At 49.4% G+C, this 22,077-nt stretch overlaps 1 protein-coding gene across 6 annotated transcripts in view; it reads right to left on the bottom strand.

The window, feature by feature from the left end:
* Nucleotides 1–17,307: 17,307 nt before the first annotated feature.
* The window catches only part of WNT5B (Wnt family member 5B), a 122,713-nt gene continuing 117,943 nt past the window's right edge, over nucleotides 17,308–22,077 (bottom strand). For all 6 annotated transcript variants that reach the window (XM_035255428.3, XM_003733706.5, XM_035255429.3 and 3 more), the window contains exon 5: nucleotides 17,308–18,927. In XM_035255428.3, coding sequence (XP_035111319.1) covers nucleotides 18,469–18,927 — 459 coding nt within the window. In that variant the 3' untranslated portion in view covers nucleotides 17,308–18,468. The remainder of the gene's footprint in view (nucleotides 18,928–22,077) is intronic.

Below are 22,077 nucleotides of genomic sequence, written 5' to 3'. Positions count from 1 at the left end.
GCTGGGCATGGTGGCACGTATCTGTAGTCCCAGCTACTTGGGAGGCCAAGGCAGGAGGATCACTTGAGCCTAGGAGTTCAAGGATATAGTGAACTATGATCATACTGCTGCCCTCCAGCCTGGGCAGCAGAGCAAGAGCCTGTCTCTAAAGTAACAATTTTTAAATGCTCAAGTGAACAGTTCTGTGACATTGAGTGCACTCACATTTTTGTGCCACCATCACCACCATTCATCTCCAGATATTTTATTTCTTTCCCAACTGAAATTCTGTCCCCATTAAGCACTAACTCCCCAGCCTGCCCAGCCAGCCACTGGTGGCCACCGTTCTATCCTCTGTTTCTGAATTTGACTATTTGTAGTAGCTCGTATAGGTGGAATCATGGCATAGTCGTAGTCGTCCTTTTGCGACTAGCCCATTTCACTTAGCACAACGCCTTTAAAGTTTATTCACAGTGGTGGTTAGTTCTTCATGGTTTGTTTTTCATTATTTGGACCCTTAATCTTTGTTTCTTGTTGAGGACTTAGTAGTCTCAGACACTGAGGACAGGATCGCAGACTAAGTTTGGCCAGGAGGCTCCCTGCTCCTTCTCATCACCCTAAAATATCTTGGCCACACTGAATATATTTTTCTTTTTGAGATGGAGTCTCCCTCTATTGACCAGGTTGGAGTGCAGTGATGCAATCATGGCTCACTTCAGCCTCAACCTCCCAGGCTCAAGTACTCGTCCTGCCTCACCCTCCCAAGTAGCTACGCCACTACACCTGGCTAATTTTTTTTTTTTTTACTTTTTGGGAGACATGGGGTCTCACTATGTTGCACAGGCTGGTCATCAACTCCTGGCCTCAAGTGATTCTCCCCCTCTCCAATCTCCCAAAGTGTGGGGATTACAGGCATGAGCCACGACGCCCGGCCCATACTGGACATTTCTCAGTGTTTTTTCCTGCCTGGCCTACTACCTAATTGGTGTGTTAAAAGCTCTCAAGGCTCTTAGCTTGGCCCACGTTGCTTGCTCCTCTAGGCAAACCATGAGGATTTCCAAAGCAGACCAGCCTTTCAGGGGTCTCTGTCTCTGCCTGTCTCTCTCTGTCTCTGTCTCTCTCTGTCTTTCTCTCCTCCCCTCCTCAGCATCAGTATTTACCCACTGGCCTCAGTCAAAGGCTTCAGAGATGGGAAAGAAGGCTTTTCTTTCCTCTTCCCTTCCTCTCAGGCTCTCCTTCCTGAGCCTGAGAGGCTCTTGTTTGCTTGTTTTTATAGTCATATTTGTAGGTAGTAGATTCAAATGGCAAACTATATGAGACAGGTTTATATCATGTTGCCCAGGCTGGTCTGAAATTCCTAGACTCAAGCGATCCTCCTGCCTCAGCCTCCCAGAGTGCTGGGATTACAGGTGTGAGCTGCTGCACCTGGCCTTGTGTGTTGAAATGTTTTACACGCACGTCCTCGTCATCCTTTTCATATAATCACCCTCCTGTAGTGTGTAAGGGCAGGGCCATGGTGGGCCAGTCCCAGTGTTCTTTCTCCTTCTCTCTACCCAAACACAAAGATCTGCACAGAACACCAGCATTCAGGCATCGTGGACTAAAAATTAAGACCAAAAAAGCAAAATAAAACAAGATGATGATTTGTCGTTGAGGACTGGGTGGACATTCCCTCATTCTCGCCTTCCATGATCCACCTCGGCAGCTTGACATTCTGCACCTTCTATTGGCTCTTGGCCTGGTTGCATCGTCCCTATGGGCATTTTACTCCTAAGCAGCCTCCTTCCTGTCTTCCTTTCTTTCCTTTTCCCTCCCTTTCTTCATCCTTTCCCTCCTTTCCTCCCTCCTTCCTTCCTTTCCTCCCTCTTTGCTTTCTTTCATCCTTCCTTTCCCTCCTTCCTTTCATCCATCCTTCCTTCCATCTCTCCTTCTCTCCCTCCCTTCTTCCTTTTTTCTTTATCCTTTCCTTCCTTTATTCTTCCTTTAATTCCCTCCTTCCTTCATCAGATGTTTACTGTGCTGCTGCTAACAGTCCATGCTATGCTTGGTGCTGGCAATTCTATAGTGAACAGTGTAACAGGTAACTGGCGCTGCCTTCAGCAAAGGTACAATCTAGCAGGCATTCTGCAGTGCATCAGTCACTATGTAACTTAGACCCCTTTTCCAGAGGCCACCTCTCCAGTGCCCCAACTGTAGCCACTCTCAAGCCTCCAGCATCAAACTGTGTGTCCTTAAGAAAATCATTGTTGGGGCTGGGTGCGGTGGTTCATGCCTGTAATCCCAGCACTTTGGGAGGCTAAAGCGGGCAGATCTCGAGGTCAGGAGTTCGAGACCAGCCCCGCCAGCATGGTGAAACCCCATCTCTACTAAAAATACAAAAAATTAGCCAGGCGTGGTAGCTTGTGCCTGCAATCCCAGCTACTTGGGAGGCTGAGGCAGGAGAATCGCTTGAACCGGGCAGGCAGAGGTTGTAGTGAGTCAAGATCACACCACTGCACTCCAGCCTGGGCAACAGAGTGAGATACTGTATGGAAAAAAAAGAAAGAAAATCATTGTTTTGTCTCCACCAGAGGAGAAAGCTGCTCTGACCCCCTTGCTTCCAGCACGTTAATACAAATTGGGATTTGGTGGCTTCACACGCATTGGCTCACGATCCTCAGGGGAGAGGGAAGACGCCACGATCTGCATTTTACAGAAAGGAGATGCGAGGGCGCGCCAGAGACCACAGGGCAGGGTTGGTGGGAAGCGACTGTCAGGCTAGGAGAGACATTGAAGGCCACCCTGAGCAGCCAGCCGTTTTCTTGGGGTTTCTGCTTCCGGACGGCCTTCCTGGACAGGAGAGCAGGCTGGGGCGGCCCTGCCTCCCTAGGGCTGCGCTGAGTGCCCAGTGCACCCCTTCTCTCCGCACTCTGCCCAGCGGCCCCCCCGCGGCCTCATGTTCACGGGCAGGTGCATTGGTGGGCACGGAACAGCGGGCAGCTTCTCCGGGTTAGACCGCAGGCCAGGCCCGGGGCGATGAGCGATCAGGAAGGCAGGGTCCTCGCCCTTGCAGCTGGTGGGTGAGGGCTAACTAAGCTTCAGGGAGCTCTGCTTGTACCCTGAGGGGAATCTCTCCGGGGCGGGGGTGGGGGAAGCCTAGCACACACCGAGTCCGCCCTCCCCACAGCGGGCCTCTCAGGAGGGAGGCGGGAAGAGGGGAGGGGAGGGGGGCAGCGGCACCTCCGGAGGCGCAGATCGGGCAGAGCAGGTCGCGGCCGCAGAGGGCTGGGGCTGCGGGCGAGGGGAAACCCGGGAGGCGAAAGGAAAACAGCTGTGGGGCTGCGAGGCCAGGGATCAGGAATCGGGACAGGGGCGAATTGTCCCAAGTCTGCAAGGTTCTTTAGCCAACTGTGCAGCGGAAGAAAACAGGAAGAGAGGGCTGGACAGCGGGCGGTGCAGGGGAAGGGTGAGAAGATGCACGTGTGGCCGCTCAGCGCCCGCGGGGGTGGCTGTCAGCGCTGGGAGCAGCTGGCAGAGCCCCGCTGGGTGGGGAGTGGCGGCGGACGGCGCCTGCAGGCTGTTCCGGGCGAGGGAGGCGGAGCTGCGCCCCTCCCCCCGCCTTCCGCCCCGCCGCGAGGCGCTCTGGAGGAAAGGGCATTCGAGGCTGCTGCTGGGGCGGGGTTGGGGTGGCCGGCCGTGGGAGAGCCAGGCAGGGGAGGGGCGAAATGAAGTCCAGGAGGGCAGTGCAGAGGCGGCGGGCACAGCAGGAGTGGGGTAGCAGTGGGCTGCAGGGGGCACTAAGCACAGAGGCTTCGGGTCCTGAAGGAGCGAGGCGCGGTGACGGGGGCCCAGGCGCGGCTCAGCTGGCTGGCGGATGAGGGCTGGGAGGAAACGGCCGTGCGCCTTTGACCCTGGGTGCTTTGCAGAGGTGCCCCATGGTGGGTGGAGGACAGGGACAAAATGCGGAGAGGACAGTCGGGCTGGAGAGACTACCCAGCGAGGGGCTGCAACCCCGGGGTGTGGAGACCCCGAGAGCACCACCTCCCGCCCGCATGGGGGTGACGGGAGGCCAAGGGCCTTTACCCAAAGGGTTTTCAATTGAATGACATTGTCAGAGAAAAGCCAGGATCTATATAAGGCAAGAAATATTAAAAGTATGTTAAGGAAAGTAATTCAAAGCTCTATAAGATTGTATTTTCGGCCGGGCGCGGTGGCTCAAGCCTATAATCCCAGCACTTTGGGAGGCCGAGGCGGGTGGATCACGAGGTCAAGAGATCGAGACCATCCTGGTCAACATGGTGAAACCCCGTCTCTACTAAAAATACAAAAATTAGCTGGGCATGGCGGCGCGTGCTTGTAGTCCCAGCTACTCCGGAGGCTGAGGCAGGAGAATCGCTTGAACCCAGGAGGCGGAGGTTGCGGTGAGCCGAGATCGCGCCATTGCACTCCAGCCTTGGTAACAAGAGCGAAACTCCGTCTCAAAAAAAAAAAAAAAAAAAAAATTGTATTTTCATAGAATCTTCTAGATTCTTTCCCAACCAGAGTTGCATTTTCCATTAAGTGAATGAAGCTCAAGTTTCAGGGTCTCTCCCTTGCCTTCTGAGCCCCTGTTCATAATTTCATATTCGTAATTATTTAAACTGCCCTACCCTGATTATATAACATTTAGGTCCCGCAAAAGCTTAGCCAGTCTCTGCCTTAGAACTCTAGGGAGTTTCTTGTTGTCCAGGCTGGAGTGCAATGGCACAATCTCGGCTCACTGCAACCTCCGCCTCCCGGATTCAAGCTATTCTCCTCCCTTAGCCTCCGGAGTAGCTGAGATTACAAGCATTTCCGCCACGCCTGGCTAATTTTTGTATTTTTAGTAGAGAAGGAGTTTCTCCCTGTTGACCAGGCTAGTCTCGAACTCCTGACCTCAGGTGATCTGCCCACCTTGGCCTCCCAAAGTGCTGGGATGACAGGCATGAGCCACCAGGCCCGGCCTGAATTTTTTTTTCTAAAAGTGTTACTGTGACCTTGGTGAGGACACAGTCACCCAATACTCCCGCTCAGCTCAGGGTGAAGGTTAGGAAGGTTAGTTGGCATGTTGGCAGGACATGAGACTGTCACATGCACAGGTGTGTTCCTTGTGGCAGGCTTGGACCAGGCACCTGTGTGTGCCCAAGCATTTCTAGCAAACACTGGGACCTGAGTGTCTAAGCACCGGCCCACTTTATAGGGGTGAAACCCTACCCACCTTCCCCTCCTGAGAACTGTGCCTTTCCAGCCAGAAGTCACTCATACAGAATGTTCCCAACTTATGAATGGGCATTGTTCTCAGAAAGAGAATTTGTAAGTCAATTGTTTAGAGCGAGAGGGCGTCTCCACGAATAAACAAGTGTATCTGTGATCTTTGTTGTTCAGGACAGCCCAAAAGAACGTCTTGTGTCCCAGAAATCAAGGACTGTACAATGGTAACAGAAACTCCAGCTGGTGTAATCATGTGGCCCTCAGAAAATGCCTTCCAGCTTCTAACCTGAGATCCTGAGAATCCTATCACCTGTCACAGACCTTCTGTGAGGAGGAGGGATGCTTTCCAGCTCAGAGCCCCTGCTGTGGCTGCCATGGCCTGGGGCAGAGGCCAGTGGGGAAAAGCAGCTAGGTGAGGGCTGCCAGGCCCAGGGGTTGAGGGGCAGAGTCCATTCCCAGAGCTCCTTTCAGAGTTGGCTGCCTGTCCATGTTTTCAAAGGACACAGGGGTGGCTCCTTCCCTTTGCCTTCTTGAAGTTTCCTTGGCTGGGTGCGGTGGCTCATGCCTGTAATCCCAGGGAAGCCAAGGTGGGCAGATCACCTAAGTTCAGGAGTTCGAGACCAGCCTGACCAACATGGAGAAACCCCGTCTCTACTAAAAATACAAAATTAGCCGGGTGTGGTGGCACATGCCTGTAGTCCCAGATACTTGGGAGGCTGAGGCAGGAGAATCACTTGAGCCTGGGAGGCAGAGGTTGCAATGAGCCAAGATCGTACCACTGCACTCCAGCCTGGGTGACAGAAGGAGACCCTGTCTCAGAAAAAAAAAAAAAAAAAAGAAGTTTCCTAAGGTCTTCATGCCTTAGGACAAAGTGGTAAACAGAATAGGGGGTTAAAAAAAAAAGGTCAGGCATGGTGGCTCACACCTGTAATCCCAGCACTTTGAGAGGCTGAGGTGGGCGGATCACGAGGTCAAGCTCTCGAGACCATATTGACCAACATGGTGAAACTTCATCTCTACTAAAAATACGAAAATTAGCTGGGCGTGGTGGTGTACGTCTGTAGTCCCAGCTACTTGGGAGGCTGAGGCAGGAGAATTGCTTGAACTTGGGAAGTAGAGGTTGCAGTTAGCCGAGATTGTGCCACTGCACTCTAGCCTGGCGACAGAACGAGACTCTGTCTCAAAAAAACAAAAAACAAAAAACTCCCATGTGATGGGGATGGAATGCTCATTTTTCAGGTACTGGCCTTCTCAGGAGAGACCACGGTCAACACAGAGAAAGATGGTAGATTTCTGGGTATACAAAACACCAAACAAATTCAGGTCATCAAGGTTAGACCCCTTGCAGTTGTGGCTGGCTTCAATCGAGATGATTCCCAAGAGCTTACATAATACATTTTACTTTTTAAAAAAGCGTATTTTCATGGATCTTGCCATGATGAAAGCTAGATATATCTTATACACTTACCTGTATCTATATAAGATACACCGGTACTTTTTTCTTTTTCGATTCAGGGTCTTGCTCTGTCATCCAGGCTGGAAGGCAGTTGCTTGAGCATAGCTCACTGCAACCTCAAACTTCTGGGCTCAAGTAATCCTCCTGCCTCAGCCTCCCAAAGTGCTGGGATTACAGGCATGAGCCACCATGCCCAGCCTCAATATTTTAAAAGTTTATATTTTACAAATGCCTTTCACATCCATTATTTAATTTGAGGTAGAGGGAGTATTGTTACAGAGGAAACTTCCTAGAATCACTTAATCAGTTGGTTGGGAAGCCAGGTCCTCTGCATTGAATCCAGTGCCCTTGCTGGCCTTTTGTTTTTTTAGATGGAGTTTCACTCTTGTTGCCTAGGCTGGAGTGCAATGGTGCGATCTCGGCTCACCACAACCTTCACCTTCCAGGTTCAAGAGATCCTTCTGCCTCAGCCTCCTGAGTAGCTGAAATTACAGGCACATGCCACCACATCCAGCTGATTTTGTATTTTTGGCAGAAATGGGGTTTCTCCATGTTGGTCAGGCTGGTCTTGAACTCCTGACCTCAGGTGAATCTCCCCATCTCGGACTCCCAAAGTGCTGGGATTACAGGTGTGAGCCACCGTGCCTGGTCACCCTTGCTATTTAGAGGCTGGTTAACTCCTGAAAAGGAGATGGGACTCACAAAACCCTCTAGATGATGAATCTCCAGAGAATGTCTGGTTTTCTCCCTGGCTCTATACTCTACTAAATTCTAAAAACATCTAAATGCTCTTATATTCTTAAACTTCTCTGGGGAATGAAATCTATCCTCTCAGTTACCTGTCCCAACAACAAATAGCTATTCTGTTTAGAAAGCCATGCTGTAAGGCTGGGGGTGTTGGCCCATGCCTTTCATCCCAGTACTTTGGGAGGCCAAGGCGGGCAGATCACTTGAGGTCAGGAGTTTGAGACCAGCCTGGCCAACATGGCAAAACCTCGTCTCTACTAACAATACAAAAATTAGCCAGGAGTGGTATCATGTGCCTATAATCCCAGCTACTAGGGAGGCTGAGGCAAGAGAATCACTTGAACCCGAGAGGTTGCAGTGAACCGAGATCATGCCACTGCACTCCAGCCTGGGCCACAGAGTGAGATTCTGTCTCAAAAAAAGGAAGAAGAAAAGAAAGGAAAGAAAGAAAGCCATGCTGTATTTCCACCTTTGGTCTTTTGGTTAACACACACACACACAGACACACACACACACACACACACAAAGTTTGTTTAGCAAAGAAAGTGTTTTTTTGTTGTTGTTGTTGTTGTAAAAAAGCAATAAGGGGCCTGGAAAACAAAGAACTACCCTGTGGTTACTGGGTCAGTTCACAACAGTCAACAGCAGAAATAAAATAATAGTGAATGCAAGAATGGATCATATACATTTTCCAGAGCACTTTCTCACTTCGTTTGGCAGCTAAACTTTGCAAAAACCCTGAGCTGAACCGGGAAGTGAGGAGCAAATAAAGCCTGGAAGCCTGATGCTTCTTCCTCAGAGGCTTTTGAACAAATTGACATTGGAGTCGAGGCTACAATTCTGGTTTCTCATCCCTGGGATTAAAGAACCAAATCTGTGACCTGTCATGGTGGTTTATGCCTGTAATCCCAGGACTTTGGGAGGCCAAATGTAGGACGATTGCTTGGGCCCAGGAGTTTGAGACCAGCCTCTACAAAAAAAAAAAAAAAAAGCTGGGCATGGTAGTGCACACTGGTGGTCCCAGCTACTTGGGAGGCTGAGGCAGGAGGATCATTTGAGTCCAGGGGCACTATAAGACCCTGTCTCTACAAAAAATAAGCAAAATTATCTGGGCTTGGTGGCATGCACCTGTAGTCCTAGCTACTGAGTAGGCTGAGGTGGAAGGATCTCTGGAGCCCAAGAGGTGAAATCTGCAGTGAGCTATGATTGAGCTACTGCACTCCAGCCTGGGCGACAGAGTGAGACTCTGTCTTAAAAAAAAAAAAAGCCAAATCTCTTTGCCCATCAAAAAGTCAAATGACTTTACAGACTAACTGAGTTTTCATTTGGCTGAGTTCTTAATTCAGCGTGCAGCCCAAGTTCCCAAGTGCGTGACTACTGCAGACAGCCCTTGGGGACTTTCCCAAGAGAGAATATGAAGCCCCAGTTGGATTCTGGGCCAGTGCTGGGGCAGAGCCAGCAGCATGTGCAGCTGTGTGGTTGCTGGCTTTTCCCTGCTCAGCTTTTAGGGGAGCCAGCAACATTCAGAGGCTTCTCTTGAGATATTATCCTTCAGGTCTGTCCAGATTTCTGAGCTCTGTGATCTTGTACAGTCTGATAGCAAGGCTGGGTTTTTTTGTTTGTGTGTTTGAGATGGAGTCTTGCTCTATCACCTGGGCTGGAGAATAGGGCACCATCTTGGCTCACTGCAACCTCCGCCTCCCGAGTTCAAACGATTCTCCTGCCTCAACCTCCCAAAGTAGCTGGGATTACAGATGCCCACCACCACGTGCAGCTATTTTTTTTTTTTTTTGTATTTTTAATAGAGATGAGGTTTCACCACGTTGGCTAGGCTGGTCTTGAACTCCTGACCTCGTGATCCACCCACCTTGGCCTCCAAAAGTGCTGGGATTACAGGCATGAGCCACCTCGCCCTGCCTTTTTTTTTCTTTTTTTTTTTGAGACAGGGTCTTACTCTGTTTCTCAGGCTGGAGGAATGCGGCGGTGTCATCACAGCTCCCTGTGCTTTGACTTCTTGTGCTCAGGTGATCCTCCCACTTCTGCCTCCTGAGCAGGTGGGACCACCATGCCCAGCTTGTTTTTTGTATTTTTTTTTTGTAGAGACAGGGTCTCTCTGTGTTACCCAGGCTGGTCTCGAACTCCTAGACTCATGCAATCCTTCTACTTCAGCTTCCGAAAGGGCTGGAATTACAGGCATAAGCCACTGCATCCAGCCTTTTTTTTTCTTTCTTGTAGAAACAGGGTCTTGCTGTGTTGCTCAGGTTGGTCTCAAATTCCTGGTCTCAAGTGTCACCCACCCTCGCCTCAGCCTGGTAAAATGTTGGGATTGCAGGTGTCAGTACCTGACCTGTTTACTTTAGATTTGGGATCCCCAAATTCCCCCTGCCATATGCCCTTATCAAAAGAAATCTCCCTACTCACTCTTCTTGTTCAAAATTCATGGTGGCAAGATAGGGAAGATTATTGTACATTGCCTGAGACTTAGAAGATACCCATTTCAGCTGACTAGATTCTTTACCTGGAAATCCACTGAGGAGGCTGAAAGAGGCCTGGAGTCAGCATCAGTTAATGACGGTGTGAGGTGAAGTATGCCACTTCACCGCTTTCAGGGTTAGTTTTCCCATCTGAAACACGTGGAGAATCCTGGCTACACAGCAGAGTCCTGAGAGGCTTGCATGTAATGTGTGTAAAGCAGCTGGTACACAGTATACCAAATGTCAGCTATAATGGTTACTCACCTCCTTCACCATAACCTTCAAGCATGAAAAGTACTGTGGATGTCTTGAGGTCCAGCCGAGCAGGACAAGGCATTCCTTTCATGTTTTCTTTCCCACTGCCTTGCCCTCCTCACTCAATCTTTTAAAAATAAGTAAAATAAGACTGGCCTAATTCTTCCCATATTTATCCAAATGAAAAATCTAGAACTCAGCTTTGCTGCTGTCCAGATTCCGTTTTCTGCCATCAATCTGCAATGACCCATCACCCAACTTTTATTTTAATTTACAATTATAATTTTTTTTTGAGATGGAGTCTCACTCTGTTGCCCAGGCTGGAGTGCAGTGGAATGATCTAGACTCACCATAACCTCTGCCTCCCCGGTTCAAGCAATTCTCCTGTCTCAGCCTCTCAAGTAGCTGGGATTACAGGCATAGGCTACCACGCCTAGCTAATTTTTTGTATTTTTAGTAAAGATGTGGTTTCACCACGTTGGCCAGGCTGGTCTCGAACTCCTGACCTCAAGTGACCCCCCGCCTTGGCCTCCCAAAGTGTTGGGATTACAGTCATGAACAGCTGCGCCAGGCCAAAATAAAATTTTTTTGAACCAAGGTGCGAGCCGGAGCAATTCGGCTAGAACTGAGAGGACAGCGACACTTTGTGGCCAGACGCCGAACTGCAGACTAGTCTGGAGTGGGCTCCAGGTGGACCATTTGCTCGGACCTAAGGCCGTGTTCTCAGGTCCATCAAAAAATGTACTTTCATGTTGGAAAATAAAATGAGGAAGGAAACATAGCACCTAAAAAGTGTGAGTGTAATTACTTCCTACTTTACAAATGTGTCCTGCCTGTCATAGCTTAAGATTCAAGGCTATATGGCTTTTGCTGTCAAAACAAAACAGACAAAAAAGGCCAGCCACAGGAGGTAAGTCCGTTTCAAATGCCTACTGGGTGCCCCCAAGAGCTGTGGAAGATTTACAGAAAAATCCTGGCAACCCCTATTCCTCTCGGGTTTTCCTTTTTGGCATACTCAGGCCTTGAAGAACTAGGAAAATGTATGAAGGAAGCAGTTGATACTATAGAGTGGTCCTGTCAGAGGGAAAGTAACTTTAAATTATCCACAGGAATGACTGGACTTCAAATACAGCTTAGTATTTAAAAAATGAACACACCTGTAGGGCAGAATGCCAGTCAGGGGCTGTCCTGACTCTAATCAGCTTCTTAGCAATTCTGCTCCCTCGACCCTGCAAAATAGAGGAATGTGTGTATGTCCTGTCCTGGGTTATTCAGAGACCAGAAGCCTTCCTCTTCACACTAGTGGGCTCAGGTTTTTACTTATTTTAGACAATCCTCAGGACTTCTCCCATAATTGTGCATTTTCACAGATAAAAGACTCCTCAGTAAAGACATCATGATAATTTCCAGGGTAAATACATAGGGATCTCTGTTCACACCGCCGGATTATGTGTTCTCTCGATCTAACCATCCACAGAGAAATTTATGAGAACGTGAGCAGCTCCTTTCACCTTGATGAGTTCTTCAGCCCCTCCACTCATTGACTTGACCGCTGCAAAGTCATGCAATGGTGGACAGAGCCCTGACCAGGAGCCCCTCCTGTGAATTTGGGACAAGGACGAGGAGAGATTCAGAGTCCCTTCCTGTGGCTGGAACTGTAGCCTAACTGGGAAGCTGTGTGCTGACTTGTCCCCACCATGGGAGGCAGAGGAAGCTGGTCTGCAGAGGGAGGGAGGAAAGGAGAGAGAGGGAGAGAGAGAGGGGCAGCCCTCAGAAGAGAGAGGAGGAAGGGAGGGGGATCCAGAAGGGGGATCCAGGTCCACTCCTGAAGGCCCTGGCATCTTTGCGACTCTTGGGACCCCTTGTGCCATACTCCTTTGTAATCTGGCTCAAATTGGTTTCTATGACTTCCAATTTTGATAGAACAAATGACATTGTGAACCGGGCAGTTAATCACATTATGCCTCAGTTTCCTCATCATTCATTCATTCACTCAGCAAATATTTACTGAGTGCTTGCTTTGTTCTAGGCACTGTTGTGGGTGCTGGCAGACAGAGCAGGGAACAAAAGAGATTTTAAAAATTCCTTTATGAAATACAACTTCTACTAAAAAGGTCTCTGGAAATAAATATACGAAAGACATAACTTTCTTTTCTTTTTGAGACGAAATTTCCCTCTTGTTACCCAGGCTGGAGTGCAATGGCGCGATCTCGGCTCACCACAACCTCCGGCTCCTGGGTTCAGGCAATTCTCCTGCCTCAGCCTCCTGAGTAGCTGGGATTACAGGCATGTGCCACCATGCCCAACTAATTTTTTTTATATTTTTAGTAGAGACGGGGTTTCACTATGTTGACCAGGATGGTCTCGATCTCTTGACCTCGTGATCCACCCGCCTTGGCCTCCCAAAGTGCTGGGATTACAGGCTTGAGCCACCGTGCCCAGCCGACATAACTTTCAAATCGGGTACCAGCCAAAGAGCTGGCTGACCCAACAGGCAGAGCACTAATATGGGATGGGGCCAGGGTCACTTAAAACAGTAGTCATTCCTTTTGGCTTTACAATAAGATTGAATGAAAAGGGTTCACTCTTTCCGTAGCGTCTTTTCTTTCACATCTTTCCTTGGGACCTGGCTGAGGGCCCTCCTGATACTGAATGCCTCCCCACCACCCGGTTTCCACACCAGCAAACCCTCTCTTGCCCTGAATGAGTCAGTCTCTCTCTCTCTCTCTCTCTCTCTCCTGCAGTTTATTTCTGGCTTTGGCTGTGAGCAGCTTTCAGTCTACTTTCAGTTCTCCTGTGGAGCTTCAAATAATACACATGCATCTGTCATTCTTAAAATCTCACTTGAACCACCCCTCCTCCCACCCAGTTGTTTATCAAAATGACTTAGGAGGCCTCAATGAACTGATTTGGCTCTGCTGCTGCTGCTGCTTCTGGTCGGGCTGCAAATGAGCAGCGTGAAGACCAGAAGGCCTGCAGCAACAGGGAGGAAGCGAGGAAGGAAAAATCTACACAAGGAACACCGAAATTCTCCAACAGGCTAGAAAGTTACCAGTGGATGGGGTTCAGTCGTCCACACTGCCTGTTGTCCGATCCTCCACGCTGGGCCCAAATCTTCTTACTTCAGAGAAAAATGGGCAAACTCCCATGCTTCTTATGTAAAACCAGAATTAAAGCACCCTTTACTTACTGTTTTAGTATAAACACAATGCAGAGATTCTTACATAATAAAGAACTAAGAGTAACACTTAGCAACCATGGCTCGCAGCCCTTCTCAGCTCCCCAGCATTCCTTCTAGAGATATGAAGCCTGTCATCACCAGCCAGGCAGAGGACAAACATTTCCAATAAAGATAGACAACCCATGCTCTGCAATGCCTCAGCCAGAAGTGTGGAGTTGTTTTTAATTTTTTACATACTCCATGCCTCTGGTGCGTCTCCGCCTCCACCTCTAGATTAATGAAAAACATTCTTTCCTGTGGGCATAAGTACACGAGTGCAAACACACACACACACACACACACACACACACACACACACTCTCACACTGAGGTTCTCCCAAAATCCATGTGCCCAGTATCAGTGGTGTCTGGCAATGCAGCAGAGCCTGTTTTAAGATGGAAGCACTGTTCTCCCCACACGCTCAGGGTGCTGTGGCTCTCTGCCCAAGGAATAGGCCTGTCTGATAAACTACTGCATCTGCAAGATTTCTATCTCACAGAGCAGTCATAATGACAGGACAGCTTGCTAGCTCCTCAAACCCCAGGGGATGATGGAACTTAAATAAGATACTAAGGATTAAAGCGAGGAAGCATGGCAGAATTTCCGAGGCAATAGCCAATTTGAGGTTTCAATACAAATAGCAAGTTTTGTTTCTTACCTCAAAGGATGGAGAGTGGAAGAGAACAAACTGGGCTGTCCAAGTAAGGCTTTGAACCCAAGTTCTGGAGACTTTGTCCACGATGCTTGGATGAATGGAGGCCTGCCCTAAGCTTAACCACACCTGTGACTGCCTTCCTATCCTCCCATCCTCTAGCTGTCCATCCTGTCTTTTGATTAAATGGAGGCAGTCAGGCATACCTTTCTCTTAATTTTATCTTGAAGTTAAGGCAAAGACAAATAGCAAAGAACATATTGCCTTATTATAGACATTCAGGAATTGGATCAGTAGGCCCTTACCCATCCTAGGTGGAGGAGGGAGGTGGAACACAGTTCTGCTCTGGGGCAGAAAGCTCTTTCCTACTTGTCACAAAGGTTCCCCAGGATGGCTGGGACTGTTTGGTCCAGACATTACACCCAATGCAATGATCTGGTTAGACTACGTGGTGATTATAACACATTTTGGATACTAGGGAACCCTGCCTGGGGCTGCAAAGAGCACTGAGCTGAGAATCAGGACCAGGCTCCCTGACTCCCGGCAGGTCTTAGCTCTCCGTATCCAAGTCCAGTGTAGCCTTGAGCATTGGATCACTGCAGGTCCCAGGCTCTGCCCCAGAGCAGCTGAATAAAAATTCCTGGTGTTGGGGACCCAGGACTCTGCCTTTTTACAAGCAACTAAAGTGTGGGACCTGCTCAGGATCTGGAGGTCCTTATCCGAACCTTATCTAAAACTCTAGGGGATGACAGAGTTTAGCAACCATTACTATTGTATCTTAGCTTAAATAAGGCAGTAATGATTAAAGAGAGGAAGCACGGCAGGCAGAACAGCAATAGCCAATTTGAGGTTTCAATACAAATAGCAAGTTTTGTTTCTCACCTCAAAGGATGGAGAGTCCCATCCTTAATCTGGAGCCCCAGGAACTTGAGTTTAACTGCCACATTCCCTTCCTGCCCCAGCATTCTGTGGTTCTGCGCAGAAGCCCACTTGCTTTTCTCAGGTTGGTTTCTACATTCTCTGCCCACGTTCCTCCGGCATCACTGGTTACTTCACAGACAGCTGTCAATCCAGCAGGATTCAACAGGCAAGTGACAAGTACCTCTAACTGTACTCCAACCTACTTAGAAACATAGGTCGGTGGGTGCAATAACCACACTGGCATTTGAACACAACTTGCTCCCACATCAGAAGGAAAATTGGTTTACTCCACCACTTGCCGTGACTCTGCAGGAAAACCTCATGCTGATAAGGATTATCCATCTCCCTCCATGAACATGGAAGTGATTTTGAGGGGTTGTGGGCAATCATTCTCAGCTACTTTCTGGGGGCTTCTGATAGATTAGATTTCAGCTCTTCAACAGTTTGAGCACTGGATACAAAGTAATTCCCCCAGCCTCTAGAACTGATGTGGGGAACAGTCAAGTTTACCAGTTTCAAAACCCTATTTTCACGGTTGATCTGTGCAGCTAGATAGTTATGGTTAAAGGTGTTTAAAATGGTTAAATGTCAACGAATGAAGACAAGGACGTGGTGTTCATCTTTTGTAGACCAATTAACTTCAATCTTTTTTTTTTTTTTTGAGACAGGGTCTCACTCTGTCACCCAGGCTGGAGTGCAGTGGCGTGATCTCTGCTCACTGCAACTTTTGTCTCTCTCCCAGGTTCAAACAATTCTCCTGCCTCAGCCTCCCAAGTAGCTGGGATTACAGGCATGTACCACCACGTCTAGCTAATTTTTGTATTTTTAGTAGAGATGGCCAGGCTGGTCTTGAACTCCTGACCTCCAGTGATCCACCCACCTCAGCCTCCCAAAGTGCTGGGATTACAGTCATGAGCTGCTACACCTGGCCATAACTTCAATCATTTTCTTTCATGAAAATGAAATGTCACTTTGAAAGTGTCAACCAAAGGAATCTGAGTAACAGCGTGAGTTAGCTGCTGGTAAAATAACTCTAGGTCTGAGGTTCTTGGTTGGGTCAGAACACTCCCCTTTAGGTACTAAAGAGACCAGTAGTATGTATGGCCATAAATGTCCTCAGGCAGATCTTTTTTTTGAGACAGAGTTTCGCTCTTGTTACCCAGACTGGAGTGCAGTGGCACGATCTTGGCTCACCGAAACCTCCGCCTCCTCGGTTCAAGCCATTTTCCTGCCTCAGCCTCCTGAGTAGCTGGGACTACAGGCGTGCACCACCATGCCCAGCTAATTTGTGTATTTTTAGTAGAGACGGGGTTTCACCTTGTTGACCAGGATGGTCTCGATTTCTTGACCTCGTGATCCACCCGCCTCGGCCTCCCAAAGTGCTGGGATTATAGCACCGCGCCCAACCCAGAATCTCTTTAAACAGTTTTGCAATATCGTTTTCTCATTATAACCCAAGTTAACTCATTAATGTTATTTCTCCAGAAGCAAAGTTCTCTAGAATAAAACTGATGTCTTTCTGTAATTACCACTTACCTGCAGGCTGGACACTGCAGAGCAGCCTGGCTCAATGTCTCTGTCTGTCACTCCTTCCTCCCTTTTTAGGATAAGAATATCTCCCTTTCTGAAGCCCCAAGCCTTATTCTCCAGGGCCCAGATACTGAAGTCCAAAACTACAGAGAGCAACATAGAGGAGACAGCAAAGGTCATCCCCATTGCCCGGGCTTTACGAGGGACCAGGGCACAAGCCAGCATTTGCTTGGTAGGCTATCAAATGGGAGAAGGGAAAGGGGGAGGTAAATGTGAGGTTTCAACTTAAATCTCTGAAGTTCCTCGGCCATGGCTCACACCTGTAATACCAGCACTTTGGGAGGCTGAGACAGGCAGATCACCTGAGGTTGGGAGTTCAAGACCAGCCTGACCAACATGGAGAAACCCTGTCTCTACTAAATACACAAAATAAGCCTGGTGTGGTGGCACATGCCTGTAATCCCAGCTAGTCGATAGGCTGAGGCAGGAGAATCGCTTGAACCTGGGAGGTGGAGGTTGAGGTGAGCCAAGATCACGCCATTGCACTCCAGCCTGGGCAACAAAAGCAAAACTCCGTCTCAAAAAAAAAAATCTCTGAATTCCCTTGTTCATAGCAGTAATATTACCAGCTACCCCTTCTGGAGTGTTTAACTGTGTGCTAGCCCTTGGGGTGAACGCCTACATGCATCACCTTATTTAATTCTCAACATTCTTCTGGCCCTCTCCCTAATCACCAGACAATACAGTCTAAGGAGTCAATTTCCTTACCCTCTTCCACACTGCAGAGTTCTAAAGATCAAATAAAAAATAAAAGGAGACTCATGAAAGATCCGCACGGGTCCAAATAAGGAAAGGGAGCGAAACCTCCGTGAAGGGCATTTAATGTCAAAGAGAAACTGTACACCTGGGGCAGAGATGATGAGTGCGCCGGCCGCCAGCCTGACCTCCCTAGGGTGGAGGAGTGACAGCGGCAGCTTAAGCTTCCCCTCGCGCGGGGAGGACAGCACAGTGTCCACTCAGCCCAGTCATGCCCCCAGGCTTCTGCAGCCCAGGCACATTCAGTTCAGGGCTTTCCTGACTGTCAGGTCAAACGGCCCCCTTCCCTCCTCAGGCGGGGAACTTGTGGCAGCAGCTAGTCAACTGTGCAAGGTGAAGAAGCCTCGCTGGAAGGCAGGCCCGAAGTCCGGGAGGTGCAGATCTCGTCGTGGTTACTGGGCCAGAGATGATATTGGACTTCTCCTCAGTTTAGGGAAGGAGCCATTCCTGTAACTGTAGATGCTGCACAGATGCACGTGAATTAAGAGTAGGAGAGCACCGGGCCTCTTCTGCAACCAATCTACATTCCGGGCAAGACCCTGAAGACATCGGGGTTGAAGCTGAGTCCCTGCCACCTTCACAGGGCCTCTTGGCCTAGTGGCCAGGGTCATGGGCGGTCATCTAACCAACAAAGGCTCCAGACTTCCAGACAAGATCATCTCCTCCATCCAACCACAACCTCCCTCCTCCAGGCCACAGTGGACAGACAGTAAATATTCCCAAGTCCCTATATCCTGAGAGTCCTCGCCAGAGAAAAAGCCCCGCCTCTCACCCCCCAGGAGGAAAGAACCAGCAAAGTCTACTCCTCAAAGACCTCCAGCGTCTCTTAAATAAGCTTTCCTTTCCATTTGCATCTTTCCATTATTTAGCATCCATCCATTTATTTACACAAATATAAAATAGATTTATATAGATTTTTATAACATAGACCTTTGTGAGGCAGAGTGTGGGCGGTGCCGGAGCAGGCCCCCCGGGCTATTTGCAGATGTACTGGTCCACGGAGCAGCCGCCGGGCTATTTGCAGATGTACTGGTCCACGGAGCAGCCGCCGGGCTATTTGCAGATGTACTGGTCCACGGAGCAGCCGCCGGGCTATTTGCAGATGTACTGGTCCACGGAGCAGCCGCCGGGCTATTTGCAGATGTACTGGTCCACGGAGCAGCCGCCGGGCTATTTGCAGATGTACTGGTCCACTGAGCAGCCGCCGGGCTATTTGCAGATGTACTGGTCCACGATCTCAGCGCACTTCTTGCACTTGACGAAGCAGCACCAGTGGAACTTGCAGTGGCAGCGCTCCACCTGCATGCTCTTGAACTGGTTGTAGCCTCGGCCGCAGCACATGAGCTCACAGCCGTCCATGCCCTCTGAGGTTTTGTTGCAAAGGCGGCCCTGCGTGCCCAGGGAGCCCGTGCTCTCATTGCGCAGGCAGTAGTCAGGGCTGGGGTCCACGTACACAAGGTCCTCTGGAGTGGGCTGGGTGAAGCGGCTGTTGACCAGCTCCAGCCGGCCCTTTCGGGTGATGCGCATTGCGGCCGCACTGTCGTACTTCTCCTTCAGCCGGTCCCCTACCTTGCGGAACTCGGCCAGCTGCAGCCAGCAGGTCTTGAGGCTGCAGGACCCCGAGACGCCGTGGCATTTGCAGGCTACATCTGCCATCTTATACACAGCCTAGGGGAGGAGAAAGAAGGGTGTAAGAAGGAGGATCCCGAGGAAGAGGCCTTGTACACAGGAGGGGCAGGAGGGTAGCGGAGAGACAGCTTTTCAAATGCATGCAAAGAGCTTTCCAGGATCCTCGGTGCTCAGTGGGAAAACATAAAAGGGGCACCACAGGAAAGAACGCTGGGGAGGCCAGGCAACTTGTCCCTATCAGCTGGAGGATGGCACTGAGGCACTTTCACTTTCTACTTTATCGGTTTCTCATTCCTCAAAACCTGTTACATATAATCAATGTATCGTTTTCACGATCAGAAAATAAAGATATTTCCATCTCAATCAAAGTCTCAAACAAATAAATAATAGCCAACAAAATGTAGCCAGGCACTATACCTGGTGCCTGTAGTCCCAGCTACTGGGGAGGCTAAGGAAGGAGGATCACTTAAGCCCAGGCATTTGAGGATGCAGCAAGCTATGATCCTGCCACTGCACTCCAGCCTGGGCAAGAGAGCAAGACTCCTTCGCTAGAAACAAAGCAAGACAAACCTAAACAGCAACATGTGTCCAGCTTTTGCATAAATAGGAGCACAAGTCAGAAAAAAGAATCCAATGTATCACAGAAATCACTGGTATAGCCCTGATCAGCTCAGAACGCTCCCTAATCCTGTCAAATACCCTGAGAATTCAATGGCCATGTTACCATGCAGTCACTAACTCCAGAGAGTCATCAGCAGTCTTGCCATAGCCATCCCATTTGTAAGCAAGACCACCTCCTTCCTCCCTAGCAGCCCCCAGGTGCCCCCTTGGGAGAACTGGAGTAAGGAAGTGAGGCCAGGTGAAGGGAATGGTAAGAGGCTAGGCCTGCCGGCAGGAGCAGTTCACCTGAGCAGGTCTACCCAAGAAGTCACAGGACCGCCACAACGTGGAGTAGACCGGAACTAGGGTTCTTATCCCAAATCAGAATGTCAAAGCAAGAGCAGACCAGAAAGCTGCTTACAAAGTGCTTTTCGGTGGCAGCAGACTCCTGCACCATGGCAACCAAATCTGGCGGCAGGCCCAGACGTGCAGATGGCAGGAAGAAAACGCAAGCTGGCTGCAGAACATTTTCTTACGCACGGCTACTGTCACCAACTGAGTCAGGACTCATTTTTCAATGGTTTCTCTTAGATTTCTTTTCAAGAGCCCCTGGATTGTGTCTTTATTCAGAGCTAAGCAGAGACCATTGCAGGTGCAAGAGACAGCACAGTCATCATCAGGGCTTATGACTGTTGTCAAAAGTCTTCCTGAGTTTTTTCTGATATAGAATTATTCCCACTATTTTATGGTGGAGAAACTGAAGCTCTAGAGAGGCTCACTAACCTCCAAGGCCACCCAGAAGGGAGTCAGAATAACCAGCACTTATCCACTCCAATCTCGGGGCTTAAAGGTGGCTTAGAGCAGAGGAGGAAGGAAGGCTCTTCCCAAGGTTAAAAGCACCAGCACTTGGCCGGGCAACTCCAGGCCCAAGACATAAAGGAACTGACACCCCATTCCAACAGACACTTCAAAGACGGGACCTGCAATTACCCTTCTGGCCCAAATGCCCTGGGTCTGAGCTGCAGCCTGACATTCCTCTGGAAATGGTCCTTGGTTTAGAGAGGGATGGCAGGCATCTGGCACTGCTGAAAGGAGGAAACATTAAGGGTTGAAAACTGTGTACCTTGCCGCTTAGCTCTGGGGCACCAGATAAGCATCTCCTGCAGGGCAAACACTCAGGCTGAGCTAGGGAAGGAAAGGGGGAGCAAGACTCCAAGGACCAGAATTTTAGGAAAACATATCCGAGAGGAAGCACGCCAGTGCTCTCACATTTAAACACAACCCCCCATACTTCCCCTAATTCAAAGACATTGTAGAGACAGGAATAGCTGTATTTTTTTTCATATGTTACTATTGATAATATATATAAGCTCCTTTTGTAGGCGATGGGGGAAATGCCAATTTTCAGCCCAGACTGCTAACTCAAAAAGAAAGAAAAAATGCTTTGAAAAATGTTCCGGTTCCATGATCCGTCCCTGGAAAAGCGCCCTCTAAGCTAGTCTTCCACTTCCATCTAATGGTGTCCCAATCCCAAGCCTCCTGACAGACAGGAATGTTACAGAATTAGGCACCAGGCTTTTATCTGGAAAATGCTTAGAATCCCTTGAGTGGCAAAACACCGTCAACCCCTGGTGTTGCCATTACTGTCTAAGGAGCTTCTAGAGGCTCTTGTGGGCCAACAGAAACTTCTGGCAAAGTAGCCTAAGATTTACTCTGTGTCAAGACATCGGGTCCTGGATAATCCTTTTTTCTTTTTAATCTGGTTCTAAAATACTTGTCTATTTTCTGTCCCAGCCACCACTCAGTCCTTGCTGGAGAACCTTGTACGGAGGTGTGAGGAGGCAAGCAGTGACTACCTCCGGCCTCAGATGGTGACTGATGACTGAGGCCTGTCCCTTGGAGAGGGGATTAAAAAATAAAGAGGGCAGGGGTCGGGAGCACTTTGGGAGGCTGAGGTGGGCAGATCATGAGGTCGGGAGATTGAGACCATCCTGGCTAACATGGTGAAACCCCAACTCTCCTAAAAATACAAAAAAAAAAAAAAAAAAAGAGAGAGAGAGAGAGAGGGCCAGGAATTCCCAGTCTGGAGCAGACACAGGCAAAGAGAGAAATAAGGAATTAAGGAAGAGGACAGGTGTGCGGCCTGGAGAAAGGGGCTAGGCGGGAAACAGGGAAGGTATGCAAGCCAGGAACAAGCCCAGTGGGAGGGGAGGCTGCCAGATAAGAGCCTGGACAAGCAAACGAACAATTAAGGGCAATAAAGTGAGATGGACCCAGCAGCAGGGGAAAGGGGAAGAGTAGATGTCACCTGCCTGGTCAAAGGCACCTGCGGACACCACAGCACAGCTCAGCAGAGCCACAAGCAGCCTCTGTGAATCTGACCTCTCCCAAGGGCGCCTGTCTGCATATGCACATGCCCCACCCAATACAGTACACAGAGGGTTAAAACAAAGAGGTAGAGAGGGCGATCCCTGCCCGCAGGAACCTACCGCCAACCTGCCAAGGCAGAGCAGGGAATACTCCCAGAGAGCATGAACGCCCGAGCGAAGTTCAGGTGGGAGAGAGACAACTAACAGTGAGGACTGGGGC

This window comes from Callithrix jacchus, chromosome 9, assembly GCF_049354715.1.
Source record: "Callithrix jacchus isolate 240 chromosome 9, calJac240_pri, whole genome shotgun sequence".
NCBI classification, from domain to species: Eukaryota; Metazoa; Chordata; class Mammalia; order Primates; family Cebidae; genus Callithrix; species Callithrix jacchus.
Note: the sequence above shows the minus strand (reverse complement) of the source record. Positions and strands in the feature narration are given on the sequence as shown.